Below are 17,158 nucleotides of genomic sequence, written 5' to 3' on the forward strand. Positions count from 1 at the left end.
AATGGGAAAAAAAGTTTTAGAAACTTAAAGGAAGAGGGAAGAATAGAAATTCATCTGGTAAACAAGAGAAGGCATTCCTGACTTAGGAAACAGCATGTGCAAAGGCATCGAAGCCTTAAACATTGCCTGAAAAAATTGTACATAAACATTTATTGATAATTCTATGGAGAACAAAACAATTTTACCTCACTTGTGGTATCACAGTCTACTTTTACTTAATATTACACAACTTCATGTATATTGTACAAACTTCATAATAGTACATTTTCATTTCCCCTTCTCATCCTTTGTATTATTGTTGTACATTTAACTTCTAAATATGTTTTAAGCTCCACAATACAGTTACTTTTGTTTTAAATGGTCAATTATCTTTTAGAGGTTTTTTAAATTGGAAGATATCTTTTTTGGAACACATTTCTGGTGTTCTTCATAGCTTTGTGAGGATCCAACTTAACACCTGTTATTATTTACCTTTTACCTGAAAACTCATTTAGTATATTTTATTTATGTTTTCTTTTAGTATATTTTATACTGCAATTCTGCTGGCTGTGAGTTCTCTCAGCTTTTGTTTGTCTGAAAAAGTCTTAAATTCACTTTCTTTTTCAGAGGATATGTTAGCTGGAGAATTCTAGGTTGCCAGGTTATTTCCTATACAGTGATACCTTGACTAACAAAGATAATTTGTTGCAGAATCGCATTTCTTTGTCATACACATAAAGATGGAAAAGATAAGCACCTGGAATGGCCCAGCCATTCATGTTTGCTGCTTTATGTTAGCGTGCATATCCACACTAAAACATTTGTTAGCCAAGTCCAAAAAACAGTGAAAAGAAATCTTCGTTAGCTGAAAAATTTGTTAGCTGGGTCACCTGTTAGCCAAGGTATCACTGTAATTTGAAAGGTTACTACATTGTTAAATAGTTTCAGAAAAGATGCCTGGAGATCCAAGATGGCAGAGGAGTAAGTGGAAGCTGCACAAATCTCCTCCCAGGACCAAAATGGAGTAACACCTAAATTGTAGAGAAATCATCCTGAACAACCAACAGAACACTGGCTGGAGGGAAGCCTTATAACCAAGGACAGACTGAAAAAACAACTTCACCACAATGAGACTGGTTGGTAGGGAGTGTAGAGGAGGAGCAAGAGGGATGGTTGGGTCATAGTGGGACTACTGTATTTGCAGATGACATTATTCCATAGAGACCCCGAAAGATTCCAACAAGAAATTACTTGAACTCATAAATGAATTCAGCAAAGCAGAAAGATACAAAATTAATATCCAAAAATCAGTTGGATTTTTATATGCCAATGATGAACTAACAGGGAAATCAAGAAAAAAGTCCCATTCTCAACTGCTTCAAAAATAAAAATAAAATTCCTAGAAATAAACCTAATCAAGGATGTAAAAGACCTTTACTCAGAAAATTATAAGACAATGAAGACAGAAACTGAAGAAGATACAAATAAGTGGAACCACAAACTTGTGTTCATGGATAGAAAGAATTGACATCATTAAAATACCCATGCTACCCAAAGCAATCTATAGATTCAATGCAATTGCTATCAAGATTCCCATGTCGTATATCACAGAACTAGAACAAATATTTTAAAAATTTATATGAAACCACAAAAGGCCCTACATAGAAACAGAAATCCTAAGAAAGTGCAAAGTTGGAGGAACCATACTACCTAATGTCAAACTATACTATAAGGTTATAGTAATCAAAACAGCATGGTACTGGCAAAAAAAAAAAAAAGTAGACATAAATCAATGGAACAGAATAGAGAGCCCAGAAATAAACCCATACCTTTATAGTCAATTAATATTCAACAGAGGAAACAAGTACATACAATGGGCTAAAGATAGTTTATTCAGTAAATGATGCTGGGAAAATTGGACAGATATGTGCAGAAAAATGAGACTAAGACCACTTCTTACACCACATACAAGAATAAATTCAAAATGGATTAAAGACTTGAAATTAGACCTGAAACAATTAAAAGTCCTAGAAGAAAACATAAGTGGTAAAATCTTGGACATTGCTTGTAGCAATATTTTATCTATCTCCCCAGGCAAGGGAAACAAAAGAAATAATAAATGGGCCTACATCAAATCAAAAAGTTTTTGCACAGCAAGGGGACCATCAACAAACTATAAAGACAACTCATGGAATGGGAGAATATAGTCACCAATACATCTGATAAGGGGTTAATATCCAAAATTTATAAAGAACATACACAAAACTCAACATCAAATAAAACAATCCAATATAGAATGGGTAATGGACCTGAATAAAGACTTCTTCAAAGAGAACATAGAGATGGCAAATAAACATGAAAATATGTGCAATGTCACTAGTCAGCAGAGAAATGCAAATTAAAACCACAATGAGATATCACCTCACACCTGTCAGAATGGCCATCATCAATAAATCAACAAGTGCTGGAAAGGATGTGGAGAAAAGAGAATCCTTTTGCAATGTTGAGGGAATGCAGACTGGTGCAACCATTGAGAAAAGCAGTATGAGGATACCTCAAAAAATTAAAAACGGATCTGCCTTTTGACCCAATGATCCCACTTCTTGGAATATATCCAAAGAAACCCAAAACACTAATTTGAAAGAACATAAGCATCCCTATGTTCACTGCAGCATTATTTATAATTCCCAAGATATGGAACCTGGCCAGGTGTCCAGCAGTAGATGAGTGGGTAAAACAACTATGGGACATTTACACAATGGAATACTACTCAGCTGTAAAAAAGAAGAAAATTTTACCCTTAACGACAGCATGGATGAGACTGGAGAACACTATGCTAAGTGACATAAGCCAATGAGAGAAAGACAAAAACCATATGATTTCATTTATATGTGGAATCTAATGAACAAACTGAACTAATAAGCAACACAGAGACAGAGTCATAGATGGGGAGCAGAATGACAGCTAGTGCCAGGGTGGCATTAGGGAGTGGAGGGATCAAACAAAAAGGAAAAAGGACTCAAGGACATAGACAATAGTGTTGTGATTGCAGTGGAGAGGGGGTATAAGGTGGTTAAATGGTAATGGAAAAATATATAATAAAAATTAAAATTAGACTTCCAGACAAGATGGAGGCCTAGACTGACATGCTCCGTCTCCCTCCACAACTAAGAAGGACTAAAACTACCACAAAACCAGAAATAACCACAAGTTCCAGAAAATAAAGATGCATGGAAGTCCAACGTATGAAGTTATAAACAAGTGGTGCTTGTCCGGACGGGTAGGAGGAGTGAAGCCAGGGCGGAGAGGTCAAGCTGTGCTGGCAGTGGCAGCTGCAGTGACAGGCTGCAGGACGGAGTAGGCACAGATAACAGTATTTAAGGGGAGGCTAGAAGCTACTGGGGAGCACCCCTGGCTGCAGACCAAACCCGTCAGCTCGCGATTCCAATGCCAGGGAAGGCAGACTCCCATTGCCTCGGACTGTGAGGGCTGGAGGGCGTGGGGATGGAGGAGGAGGCTCCCAGTCTCTCAGTGGAGAGTGAACAGCAGGAATCCATCTTGGAACCCGGCCCCACACAAAGCACCACAGTATGGTGAGAAGGGTCACCCAGTAGTGACCAGTGCATGGGGCTCCGCCCCCTAAAGCGTAGGAAGCAAAGGTAAACAAAAAACTGTCAGGATGGCAGGAATCATGATAGAGATCCCAATCACACAGCTGACCAGACAGCAAATATATAATCCATCGGACTAGCAGATAGATAATCTTTCTGAGGCTCTGTTCAGAGCTATAGTTATAAGAAAGCTTACAGAACTAACAGCGGATCTTAAACAAGACAGGGAAGGAATGAAGGCTAGTCCTACTGAAATGAACAAAAACACATACGAAACAAGTGGTGAGGGAAGGAAAACCAGGGATCAAATCACAAATTGGAACATAGGGAAGGAACAGTCAACTACTGCAGAAAGAGGAAATGAAAAGTGAGGAAAATGAGGAGAGGCTCAGAAAGCTATGGGACAGCTATAAGCGGGCCAATATCCAAATCATAGGGTTGCCAGAAGGTGACAAAGAAGAACTAGAAATTGAAAAATTATGTGAAAAAACAGTGAAGCAGAACTTCCCTAACTTGGGGAAGGAAATGGAATTTCAGGTCCAGGAAGTACAGAGGTTTCAAAAAAACTGTGCCCAGGGAGGACCACACCAAGACACATTATAATCAAAATGTCAAACATTAAGGATAAAGAGAGAATCTTAAAAGCAGCAAGAGAGAAGAAGAGAATTATGTACAAAGGGGTCCCAATTAGTCTATCAGCTGATTTCTCAAAGGAGACTCTGCAGGCAAGAAGGGACTGGCAAGAAATATTCAAAATAATGAAAAGCAAAAACCTACAACCACGATTACTCTATCCAGCGAAGCTGTCATTCAGAATAGAAGGGCAGAGAAAGTGCTTCCAGGACAAAGTAAAACTGAAGGAGTTCATCAGATCCAAACCACTGTTATATGAGATGTTAAAGGAACTTGTTTAGGAGAAGGAGGATCAAAACTATGAACATTAAAATGAAAATTATCACAACAACCAACAACAGAAGCTAGGGAATCGAAACAAAGGCAAACTAAGTAGGCAATGAGAGTGGAAAAAGAACTATAGGTATGGGGAACATATTGGGGTGAGGTCAGTGGGGAGGGGGAAGGTGGGAAACGGAGGGAGATGGTGAAGGAATTAAGAAGCATAGTAGGAGGGAGTGGAGTAGATAGGAAGATGTTGAGAAGAACTATATGCACAACCAATGGGCATGGACTAAGGTGGGGGACAACTGGAGGGATGGTGTCACTGGGTGGAGGGGAACAAAGGGAAAAGAAATTGGGACAACTGTAACAGCATAATCAAAACATTTTTTAAAATTTTAAATTAAAATTAAAGATGTCTGCTGTTATTCTTTATTTATCTGCATTATAATGTCATATGGCTATTTTTAAATTTTTCCATCTCTATTATTAGTATTGGCAATTTGATTATGATGTGCTTTATTTTCTTCACGTTTCTTCTTTTCATTGAGATTCTTGGATCTATGAGTTTATAGTTCTCACCAGAATTGGAAAATATTTAATTAAGTCTTCAAATATTATTTTCTGACCTCTGCCCTTGCTCTCCCTTTTTCATCTAGGCTATAATTACATCTATGATTGACCACCCAATATTCTCACACATGCTCCATTTTTCCCCTTCTATTTCCTCTAAATTTCATTTGAGAAATTTTTCTTTTTTGCAATTATAATTGTTATTAATCCCATCTTTCTTCCCTCCCTCCCATTCTCTCTAATATATAATATATATATTATATATATTATATATATATACACATTATATGATATATTAAATACATATAATATTAGAATATGTAAGAATTCTGTCTGGAAAAAGTCCAGCCATTGTTAATATAATAAGAACAGTTTGTATGATATCAATGTAACCTGACAGCTAAGGAGAGTGGACTGGAATGAGCATGTGTGAACAATGACAACTTCAGGGTACTAGTCAGTGGGAGTGGTAGATGCCATTGAGTGAGTATGTGCACTGTGTAGTCATCGCATTCAAAATAACTGAACAAGTAGAGCAATGTATCTGCATCAAATTTTGCGTTAAGCTTGAACATTCCTCTGCGGAAACTATTTGGATGATCCAGAAGGCTGCAGCTATGAGCAACTGGTGATTGGCAGCTTCATCATGACACTGTACCTGCTCATGCATCACATCCCATGCAGTTTTTTGGCAAAACATCAAATCACCCAGGGGACTCAGCACTCCCTACAGCCCAGATTTGGCACCCTGTAACTTCTGGCTTTTCCCAAAACTAAAATCACCTTTGAAAGGGAAGAGATTTCAGTCCATCGATGAGGTTCAGGAAAATATGACGGGGCAGCTGATGGTGACTGGAACTGTGTGAGGTCCTAATGTGCGTTCTTCGAAGGGGACTGAGGAATCAGTGTCCTATATACAATGTTTCTTGTATCTTGTATCTTCTTCAATAAATGTCTCTCTTTTTCATATTACATGGCTGTATACCTTCTGGACAGACCTCATATTCTAATATATATATATACACACACACACACATATATATATCATATATGTTATATAAGTAATCTATATATTCATTTAAAATTATATTTATCATCTCTAGAAGTTTTATTTACATATTTTGCATCATTTCTCTCCTTATCTTGTTCATATTTTCCTCTACTTTTGAGCATATGGCATATACATATATTTACAGGAGTTATTTTAACAGGTTTGTCTACTATGCTATCTAGGTCAGTTTCTATTGATTGAATAAGTTTTCTCTAACTTTTGATAGATAAGGCATAGGTATATACCTTAGATATATATTTTTGGCAGAAACATTTGAAAGTAAGTTGCAGACATCATAAAACTTCACCCCTAAAATTGGAACATATGTCTCCTAAAAATAAGTTCATTCTTCAAAGTAACATCATACCTTTATCACACCTAAGAAAATTAACAACCGTTCTGTAGTAAAATATATCCAAATTGAGATTTCCCAATTTGTCTTTAAAGTGAGTTTTATTAGTGGATCATTTTCCAGTTGAGATCCATCAAAACTCATATTTTGAGCTTAGTTTTTAAACATTTCTTTATTTTGAATGTCACAAATAATTTTTTAAAAACCTGCCTTCATCTTAAGTTTGAAGTCTTAGGTAATTTTCATAAAAGTCTTTAGTTAAATATTTATTGCATGAATTTCTTAATTTCACTGGCTTTTCAACTATTGAAAGAAAATATATTTTATGTTAACAACATAAAATACATCAATTCAAATTAAAAATAGATCAATGCACAGGACCCTTTGAAATGGATTTCATGCACCACTTCATCTTCTGAGATTAGTATTATTAATATGACACTTCATTAAATAGACTGGATATTAGCTGATATTAAGAAATTCTTGTGGGGAGGAACTGGCACGTGAGCTTCTGGCAGTTCTTTTGACTCTGCAGTTCAATAAACTTGGCAGCCAGAGTGAGCTTCTTGGCCTAGGGCAGAGTACGTCGAATTTTGTGAGCCTTAGTAGTGGCTTCTGCCAGAAAAGAGAACAGCTATAGCAGATGTTTGGAAACAGCCAACATTGTTCCATCTTCAATTGATTCACCTTCCATTCTTGAAAAATATTTTGTAGCCAACAGTTAATGCAACACAAAATCTTCAATTAAGTAAAGAAAAAGATCTTGTTATCTGAAATACTTGTCTAGAAGGAGAGGTTATTCTAAGTTTCTGTGTACCTGAGATTGATAAATGGCTTAATGCAGCAATTCAATGCTTGGAGTATTTCCCTGACCAGTTCATAGTTTTGGTTAGTCAGCAGTTAGTGCAAAATAGAAGTGAAGAGACAAGATTGAGTATACAAAAGAAGATACTCTTAGATGTCATAGTAAAATATTATGATCGAGAGAAATTGCCTGTTAACTAATGAGCATTTTGATATTCATTCAGGAATTATTGAACTGTTAGAAAATGAGAAAAAACAGAAGCACTTGAAGCAACACAAGTATATCTAAGATTGTTGTTGCCCCACCTTAGAGAAGAGTTACAACAGCTACTTAATTCTATGGCTATTGCATCAGAACCTAATGCCTAAAAATTATAAAAATAGTCACAAGTTACTTTATTGGACCTGGTTAGTAAGAAACTAAAGAAGCTTTCTGGCTGGTGTGGCTCAGTGGATTGAGAACTGACTTGCAAACTGAAGGCTTGCCGGTTCGATTCCCAGAAACTAAAGAAGCTTTTATATAGAAAAGATTCAGATGCCATATCAAAAAATCATTTGAAGTATGGAAATAAGCATAAACTTCATAGGACTACAGTAAACTCAGAAAGAAAAGAACCTTGGTCAACACTGCAAAATGAAAAATAATCACTAATCATCAGAGAAATGCAAATTAAAACCACAATGAGATTCCATCTCACACCCGTCAGAATGGCTATCATCAATAAATCAACAAACAAGTGCTGGCAAGGATGTGGAGAAAGGGGAACTCTTACACTATTGGTGGAAATGCAGACCGATGCAGCCACTGTGGAAAACAATATGGAGATACCTCAAAAAACTAAAAATTGATCTGCCTTTTGACCCACTTCTGGGATTATATCTGATCAAACCCAAATCGCTAATTTGAAAAAACGTAAGTACCTGTATGTTCAAGGCAGCGTTATGTACAACCACCAAGACATGGAAACAGGCCAAGTGTCCATCAGTAGATGAGTGGATAAAACAACTATGGGACATTCACACCATGGAATACTACTCAGCCACAAAAAAGAAGGAAATTTTACTTTTTGCAACATATGAATGGGCCTGGGGAACATTGTGCTAAGTGAAATAAGCCAGTCAGAGATAGACAAATACCATATGATTTCATTCACATGTGGAATCTAATAAACAAACTGAACTCATAAGTAAAATGGAGACAGACTCATAAGTGGAAAGCAAGATGACAGCTAGTGGGGGGGAGGAGTTAGGGGGTGATCAAATAAGGGAAAAGGACTCATAGACGTGGACAACAGTGGTGATTGCTGAGGGGAGGGAACTATAAGGGGACTAAATGGTAATGAAAAAATAAATATTACATTTAAAAAATTATTTTTAATTATTTTTAATTTTGTTAGGTGTGATAGCAATACTGTGATTGGGTTTTTAATTTAAAATAAAATGAATTGATATATATAAATTATTTTTAAATAGTTTAAGCAGAGGGAGGGAAAAGGTTTGTAGTGATATTGATAAATAAAATTAATAAAACGTTTATTTTTTGAAGGTGAAAATTGGGAGCACATAATTTCTTTTACAATTTACTTGTGTGTATATTTAAATTTTCCATAAAGATTTAAAAAATATAAACATAATAAGAATTAACAAAACCACTTAAAACTAAAAGATAGTCTTCTGACTCATGGATTAAAAATAAAAATCTAAACTTATAACCTATTTTAAAAATAGTGATAACCATAACACTAAATATTAAAACATTTGAAAAGTGCTTAGTTTCAAATGCTTTGATCATGACGATGATGATGATGATGGTGATGATTCAAGAAAAAGTGACAGTTAATGAACTAAATATTAGTGCCAAAACCTAGAAGAACAAAATAAACATAAGGAAAGTACAAAAAATTAAAGGAACAAATTAATAATTCAAAGTAAAAACCAAATTAATATATCGATTTTAGATTTAGATAGTTGAAAAAATGACATAGATCAAACATAGATATTATAATTAAATGGAAGAAAACTACAAATAAGAATTTAAATTAACATGTCTTAACCTTAGACAAGAATATATTTTTTAACATAAGGGAATTATTAATATGTGAATAAATGGGAATTGCGATGAAATTAATTATTTATAGAATAATCTTTAGAAGTTTTATTTACTAGAAAAATAAATAATGTAATGCCCATGCGAGAAACTTAGAAAACTGGTAGAGAACTGCTTTTTAAAATGGCCCCTGTGTATTTATCAAATATCTGGAAATATGTGAGAAATGTTCGTTTGTTTGTTTCGTATGACTCAATGGTCATGTCTCTTGGAGAACAGACCTAGTGGACCTAGCATAGCTACATACAGCTCAGAATATGTCACACACAAGCAAGAACAATCATCTAAGGGTAGGCTAATTTTTTCAATGGAAGCAGTTTAAATAACTAATAATAAAATGTTAGGTAAATTGCAGCCTAAGAAAAAAGAATATTTAATTCCATGGGAGAAAATAATCATAACATGTGAACATGAATATTATTTGTTTTTAAAATGTTACCTAACAATCCTAGTTTTTGTAACTACGTGGTCGTTTATGGAAACAATATACATGAAGATGTAATAATAAACACCCATGGATGGTAGAAATATAGAGGCTTTTTAATTGAGGACAGAATGTATTTATTTAGCTTTTAAATTTTCTGTGTACAAAGATATGTATTAGTTGTAACAAGAAAAATATAATAGAAATCATAGAAGCAGGATGGTATGAGAACAATACTGGAATATAGTGAGTATACATACATAATTGTAAATCTACATTTTTTTTTTACTAAGTATCATCATATAATTATGGACGCAGCTCACAAATAAAAGCTGAATCTGAACCAAAGGATATTAAAGTGATTAATGTCTTCACTATCTCCACCAGTTGAATCAACCTATGTATTCTCAAATTGTTCAGTAGTATATATATAGTGTGGCTGCTGCGAAGTAGAGGTATCATACTTATACTTTGCCTTGCCATGAGAAGTCCTTAAATATTCTTAATTGGGATTGACTGATTACAGAATCATTCCTGGAAAAACATGTGTAAATCTTAAAAGCAAAATAATCACTAATGGAATATTTTCTAGGGATTTTATGATTGACACTTAATTGAAACTATTGATCTGAAGAATTTCTTAATATTTTCCAGTTCCTAAGAGCAGAAATGAGCCAAGACTACCATTTGGCTAAAAAATTATGTCAGATGAGTAAGTACAAAATACTTTCCTTTTCTAGTCTCCTCCTTGTTTCTAAATACATTCCATAATATATAAGGTGGTTTGATTATTATAAGTTCAGAGAATTTCCCTGAGAGTGTCAGTGGTTTCTTGACAGTAAATTAGGTTGATTGGTATAAGGACAAATTTAGACTTCTAGACTAACTTTGAGTGAGTTCAAGTAAAAGAGACGAATTAATTACTACTAATTGCCATGAAGGTGAATCAAAATCCTTATCTTTATGATAATGGATAACTTTATGCTTTTAGTTTCAAAGAAGTGTCAGGTAGTGCAACAATCCTTATTTAACATGCAATTGTTCCAAAACTATTTGAGTGCCTACATGTGTCAGGCAGTTTTCTAGGCACTGGAAATACAGCGGTCAACAAGACAGATAATGATCCCGCATTTATATCTAGTGTCAGACAGGTAATAAACTCCTATATAGTGTGTCGTAAATGATAGGTGCTATCTAGAGAAGAAGGAATAGGAAATACTGGGAGGAGGCAAAGCACTTTCAAATCAGATGGTCCCAGAAGGCCTCATGAAAAGACTTGAGCAAAGACTTGAAGTTGAGGAACTAGTCATGTGGGTATCTGGAAGAAGTGGGTTCCAGGGAGGACGAATAGCGAATAAGCTGAGATGGAAGTCTGACGAACAGCAAAGGAGGACAGTGTAACTGAAACAGAATAAGCAATGGGAAGTGTGTTAGGACATGAGGTCACAGAGGTTTTGGGTTGGGAGTTGTGCAGATTGCATAGCACCTTTTCACAGTTGAAGGGTCTTCACTTTTCCTCTGAGTGGGAAACTGTTGGATGCTTTCGAGTAGAAGAATATGATCCTACATTCTTTTTCTTTCTATCTTTGGTTTTTAGTGGTTTGACTTGTTCAAAATAGTTGTGGTTTTCCTTGTCTTTATACAAAGGGAGATTTGAAAGGTTTGCCAAGTTTCTTAATTCTATGGGTTGATGTTTTCATCAACTTTGAAAAATTCTTGGCCATTACCTTTCAAATCACTTATGCCCCATTCTCTTTCTCTTTTTTCTCCCTGGATCTTCAATTACACGGAAATTAGACTTTTTTTCATGGTGTCCCACATATATCTGATACTCAGCTTTTTTCCGCCCCCCTCTCTTTTTTATTTCTCTGTTCAGTTTGGATATTTTCTATTTGTCTGTACTTGAGTTGACTTATCCTATCTTCTGCTGTGTCCAATCTACTGCTGAAACTATCCAGTGAGTTCTCTTCTTATTGATATCCAGTGAGTTCATAATTTCAAAGATTGTATTTTCCAATTTTAGAAAGCCCATCATATGATTTTGAAAGATTCTCACTCTCTGTGGAAGTCCACAATATTTTCAACTATTTTACTCATCTTTTTCTCTAATATATTTGTCATAGTTATTTTAAAAGTGAAATGGCAATTCTCCAATAAGCTTTATTGATAATAGGACTCAAAATATTAACTCGTGTTAGACTTAAGTCTCATGGCAAAAGTCCTTGAAGTAAATATGTAGTATTGGAATTGTGAAAGTCTACTCTCATTTGCCTCACATAGTCCCCACTATGGATACAGTACTTCAGAAATCAGGATTAATTTTTTTAATTCTCACCCAAAGAAATGTCATTTGTGTAACTCAATGGTCATACAAAAAGAAGAGAGAAAATGGAGAGGAGAGAGAAACATCGATAATTTGCCTCTCATATGTGCCCCAATCAGGGATCGACCCTACAACCTAGGTATGTGTCCTGGCCAGTGTTCAAACCTGAAACCTTTTGGTTGTATGGAATGATGCTCCAACCAGCTGAGCCACCTGGCCAGGGCTCATTGGCTAATTTTTAAAATGGGTTTCTTGAATACTTTAACACTATTTTATATTCAAAATAATAAGCCGTATGTTGTACTTTTGACCTTAAAGCCATTGAATAAAATATTTTGACCATCATTATTTTAGGTGGACCACATATAGAATTTCCAATCAGAAAGAATCCTTAGAAAGAATCATGTCCAATCCTCTATTTTTATAAGTAATGAAAATGAGGCAGAGAGAGATTAAGCAGCCTCATCAGCCCCACTCAGGGAGCAGGTAACATTGCCAGACTTGGAACCCAAGACTCCTTCTCCCACAACACCTCTCTTCTCTGTGGGGCTAGTGTAGAAGCGTGACTCTGTAGCTCTAGTCTCAGTTCTCTGAGTTTCTTGTGGAGCTTAATTGTGGGAAAATTTATATATCATGTTTCAGTATTCATCAATCAGTTTTAGAAAGCCTCTGGCTGAAGTTTACGAAATCTCTGCACTGATATCCCCACATCTGTCAGTTACTTTTGGCTGTTGGCCCTGCAGTATGCTGCATAAACAGCAGGTGCTTAATAAAATGTTTATTGACCTGACTCTAGCCAGTGAATGCACATTAAGTATCAGGTCAATGGGGATGGAAAAGTCCAAATTGATCTATCTTAATGGAGTTATATCCCTTTAAAAAATCACTTCTATCTTTCCTTCCTTCCAACAAATACATATTGAGTGCCTTATCTGTACCAGATGTTATGCTTAGAGCTAGAGAGAAAGCAAAAATTAGAGCACACATGCTCAGAACCCTTTGGGATTGACACAGACATGATTTGGTTTGGTTTTCACCTCTACTGGCTTACCTAGTAACACTGTTCACTCTAATTCTGTGTCAAAATGTGGGGCCTCTAAAACTAAGGACTAGACTGTAGGAAAAGGAGCTATGGAGGGCCCTAAGACAGGCACCATGATCCAGGGAGCCAACTGGGAAAGAACACTGCTCCCAAGAGAAAGAAGAGGCTCATGGGAAACATGGGAAAAGAGGCCCAGAGGTGGGGGTTGGGGGTAGAGAGTGTGAAAAGTTAGATTGTCTACCCCTGAGGTAGATTCCCAGCTAATGATATGAACGTAGGAGGCCCAGGTTTAACAATCCCAAGCAAGTTCAAGGAAGAATGGAGAGCTGAAGACAGACATGTCTCAGAGAAAAGCAAGTGCTAGTGCTTTGGTGCTCACAGGAACACTTGGCTGAGGGCTGCCCAAAGTCCCTCTCTGTGTTCAGAGTAACAGACAAATGAAATATTTTCATCTAGCATGGACCCCAAAATATATATATGAATTCTTATAGTATAGATATTCTTTTGTCACTTTTTTTCAACTTCTAGCTCTTCTAGAGATATTCACCTTTCTCTATATAGATATTTATATATTTATGTATGTAACATACATTATGCATTTACATATTTATGTGTGTATATACTGAGTACCCACTAGAGGGGCATTTATATTACATTGTTTAATTCTTAAAATAATTATGTGAAGCTCAAATTATTAAACTTTCTTTACAGATAAGGAAATTGGGGCTAGCAAAGAGAACTAGTTCACACTCAGCTACTGAGTGGTAAAGTTAGGATGAGATCCCAGATCTGTTCTTGAAAGCCTATGATTTCCTACTATATTTCCATTTTCTCATTTTACTAATAAGCTTATATTTCTGGTCAAACAGATAGAGACTTTGAAAAGAGATACTTTCATGGACCACTCAGCATTGAAATGGCTCCCATGGCTGACTAATATATTTATTTTATTAATAAATATATTGTGTGAAATAATTTATATGAAATAATGCATCTTTGTCCTTTGAGAAATGTTTTACAAATTTATTTTCTTGGACAAAGCCTCAGGGTCTTGGTGTGTTTTCTTGTTGTCTGATTATAGCATAATCATTTACATCTTGTTTGACTGCAGAGCTTCCCACCTGGCGTCCCGCGTACCCATGGGTTCTTTTCTCTTTGTCCTGCCTCTTAAAAACTTGTATTGGGTTCCCCCAAGAAATTTTACTTATTGGTGAAGGCTTGAATTTTATCTGTCTTCCACACTCAGTTTTTATATGGCCCTAATATTTCCTCAGCCATATTTCCGCTGTCTCATGTAGAGGTGGTATCTCTGCTCTTGCCATTTCCTGCCAGGCCTTAGCAGCAGCCTGGAAAGGCAACTTTTAAATGGAACTGAAAGTCAAGAGTCCCAAGTACTTATTTTAGTTCATCTCATGAATGACTGTGAGATTTTGTACCAGTCTTCCTTTTACTTGGTCTTTTTTTTCACCTGTAATAAGGAATCCGCAACTCAGTCTTAGGTTCACACTTCGGCTCAGAGAGAGCCACAGAGTCTATCAGCCTAGAACACCTATGTTGTCTACTATAATAACGATAAAGATTTAAGGATAATGGCCTGAAAACTAAAATAGCTCTCATCATTGTAAGTCTAACACACAAACACAGATGTATCTTCAGAAGACATAGTTCATGTAATGTTTCTTTTTCTTTTTGAGTAAAATAAATCATCCTGTCCTATTAGCCTAAATATAATTTTATCTAGCAAAAAATGACTGCTTTCTACTCAGTTGTCTATATTCATTTATTTCATTTTTTAATGTTTTAAGGGTTATAAACACTGAACGAGACCAACATTCTGTCTACCCTAGAACATCCTCCAGTCTGAGGGACTTAGGACCCCATGGGCAGCAGAGCCCCCAGCTCCCTGCCCCAGCTTCAGCCAGAAGGAAATATCCATTGAAGTCTTAGGAAGGAGCCAAGCCTTTCTCTAGGCCTAGACCATTCCAAGAAAACTAATAATAATTAGCATTTACTCAACACTTACCATGCACCAAGGACTGGACTAAATACTTTATCTACATTATCTTATTAATTTATTAAATAGCCTAATGTGGCTGCTATTGTTATTACAGATAAAGGAACTGAATTACAGAAATTTTAATTACCATATTTTTCACTCCATAAGATGCACTTTTTTTCCCAAAAAATGTGGGGGGCGGGGGGAATGTCTGTGCATCTTATGGAGCAAATATTGCATCACAGACCATGATGTGTGTTACCTGACCTGTCAGCGGTGGCAACAGCTGTTACAAGAAGAAGCGGTGGGCCCATGTGAAACCCCTGGGGACTCTTAAATGTCCCACTTTACTGCTGAATCTCAGGGTGTCTGGTCAGTATGAAGATAGCGAAGAAAGTGATATCAGTGATTGTGAGCAACTGACCTTCATAAATTGTGACACTAGTTATGATGAATTCTTGGGGTTCCCAGAAAACTAGGAGAGTACTTGAACCTTAAAGTCACTCCTCCTTTGTTAATGACAGTGATGATGGCTCTTAATACTGCTGTTGACTGCCGTTCACTTTACATGGTTGAAATATTATTCTATTATATTTTGTTAAATATTTTAGTACACCATTTGGTTCAGAATATTTTTTTTCTTGTTTTCCTCCTCTAAACCTAGGTGCGTCTTATGGTCAGGTGCGTCTTATAGTGCGAAAAATACTGTACTTTCTGCAAGGTATTGCAGCTAGACAGTGACAGAGCCTGGATTCACATCTGGTAGTCTTTCTCCGAGGTCCATACTAGGCTCTGCGTATTTTCCTAGATTGGGAAACAGCCCCAAGAACACCAACTGCATATGCTAGAAGCTTCCCTTACTTTTTTTTCAAACTCTGGTAGCCTGTCAAAGAGTAAGAATTTTTTATTCATCACGTAGAATGGATACTGCTGGGCTAAGTTTCAAATCAGACACCTTTCTCTCTCCCTGAAAATTAACAATTGCCAGCAGTTTTTGTTAAACCGTGAGGATAATTGATCTCATACTCCAGTCCCATGGAATAATCCTAATTCCAATAAGAAAGTTTCTAAACTGTGTTACAAGGAAATTACTGTCACTTCTTAATAAGTATCCTACCAAAAAGGATCCCATGGGAAAAATAAATTGGGGAAACCAGCTTCTCTTTTCTATAAGATTCATAATAGTTATGAGCATGTTTATAGTTCTATAAAATCCTGCAATTGCTTCTTACTGTAAACATTACCTGGTTAGCTTTATTTAACCTAGTTTTTCAAGTATTGTAGTCACATCTTAAGAAACTAGTATCTCAGGGAGCAGGTTGGAGAACCCCTGCTCTAGAAAGAGGCTTAGCCTCAGAGAAAGAGTTAGACTGCTAATGATAAGCCTATTTTAGTCCAAGTTAAAATGTATAAGAAATTTCTTTTATTAGAAACCTTAAAATATATATAAATACCTACAGGATCCTCAAAGAAGCTTCAGAGAAGGTACACAGTTGTGCTAACGCGGATTAATGGTAGATTGTTATGGTGGTGGATTAGGAAATAAAGACACTGGTTTGGTGTGTAAAGATGAAAGTCATATGGGATGAGGTCTCCAAGCCAGTGGAGCCTAGCTGAACCATCCACAATTATCTCTCACTCTTAACCAGGCCAACAGCACACTTGGTGTTTCAGTGCCCCCTGGGTGCCATCAAGATATTGTGCAGGAGCCACAACATTAAATAGATGATGCAGAATTATGAATTAAGGCAAGCAGGAAGACGGTAGAGAGAGATCTGCAAAATAAAATAGTCTAGAAAACTCTCAAACAAAAGGTGGAAGTCGTTCTGCCCTCTAAAACATTGGTAACATACCAATAAGCCATAAAAAAATCTATTGGTATGGTCCAAAGGAAAGATGACTTTCACAGAAAAGATCAACAAAAAGGAATAAATAGTGCTGAAATCAATGGGTCTGATGAAAAAGGAGAATGCCGTTAAGTAGGCAATTACTGAGGTGTAAA

General features: G+C 36.1%; 1 protein-coding gene and 1 pseudogene across 1 annotated transcript in view; both read left to right on the forward strand.

The window, feature by feature from the left end:
• Nucleotides 1-17,158, forward strand: part of ERICH2 (glutamate rich 2) — a 36,587-nt gene that overhangs the window by 17,400 nt on the left and 2,029 nt on the right. The window contains 1 exon segment of the mRNA XM_090287755.1: nucleotides 10,450-10,507. Coding sequence (XP_090143881.1) covers nucleotides 10,450-10,507 — 58 coding nt within the window.
• On the forward strand, nucleotides 950-7,642 carry LOC150022210 (DEP domain-containing protein 7-like; annotated as a pseudogene).

The sequence above is a fragment of the Furipterus horrens genome, unplaced genomic scaffold (genome assembly GCF_987537825.1).
Source record: "Furipterus horrens unplaced genomic scaffold, mFurHor1.1.pri manual_scaffold_1, whole genome shotgun sequence".
In the NCBI taxonomy this organism is placed as follows: Eukaryota; Metazoa; Chordata; class Mammalia; order Chiroptera; family Furipteridae; genus Furipterus; species Furipterus horrens.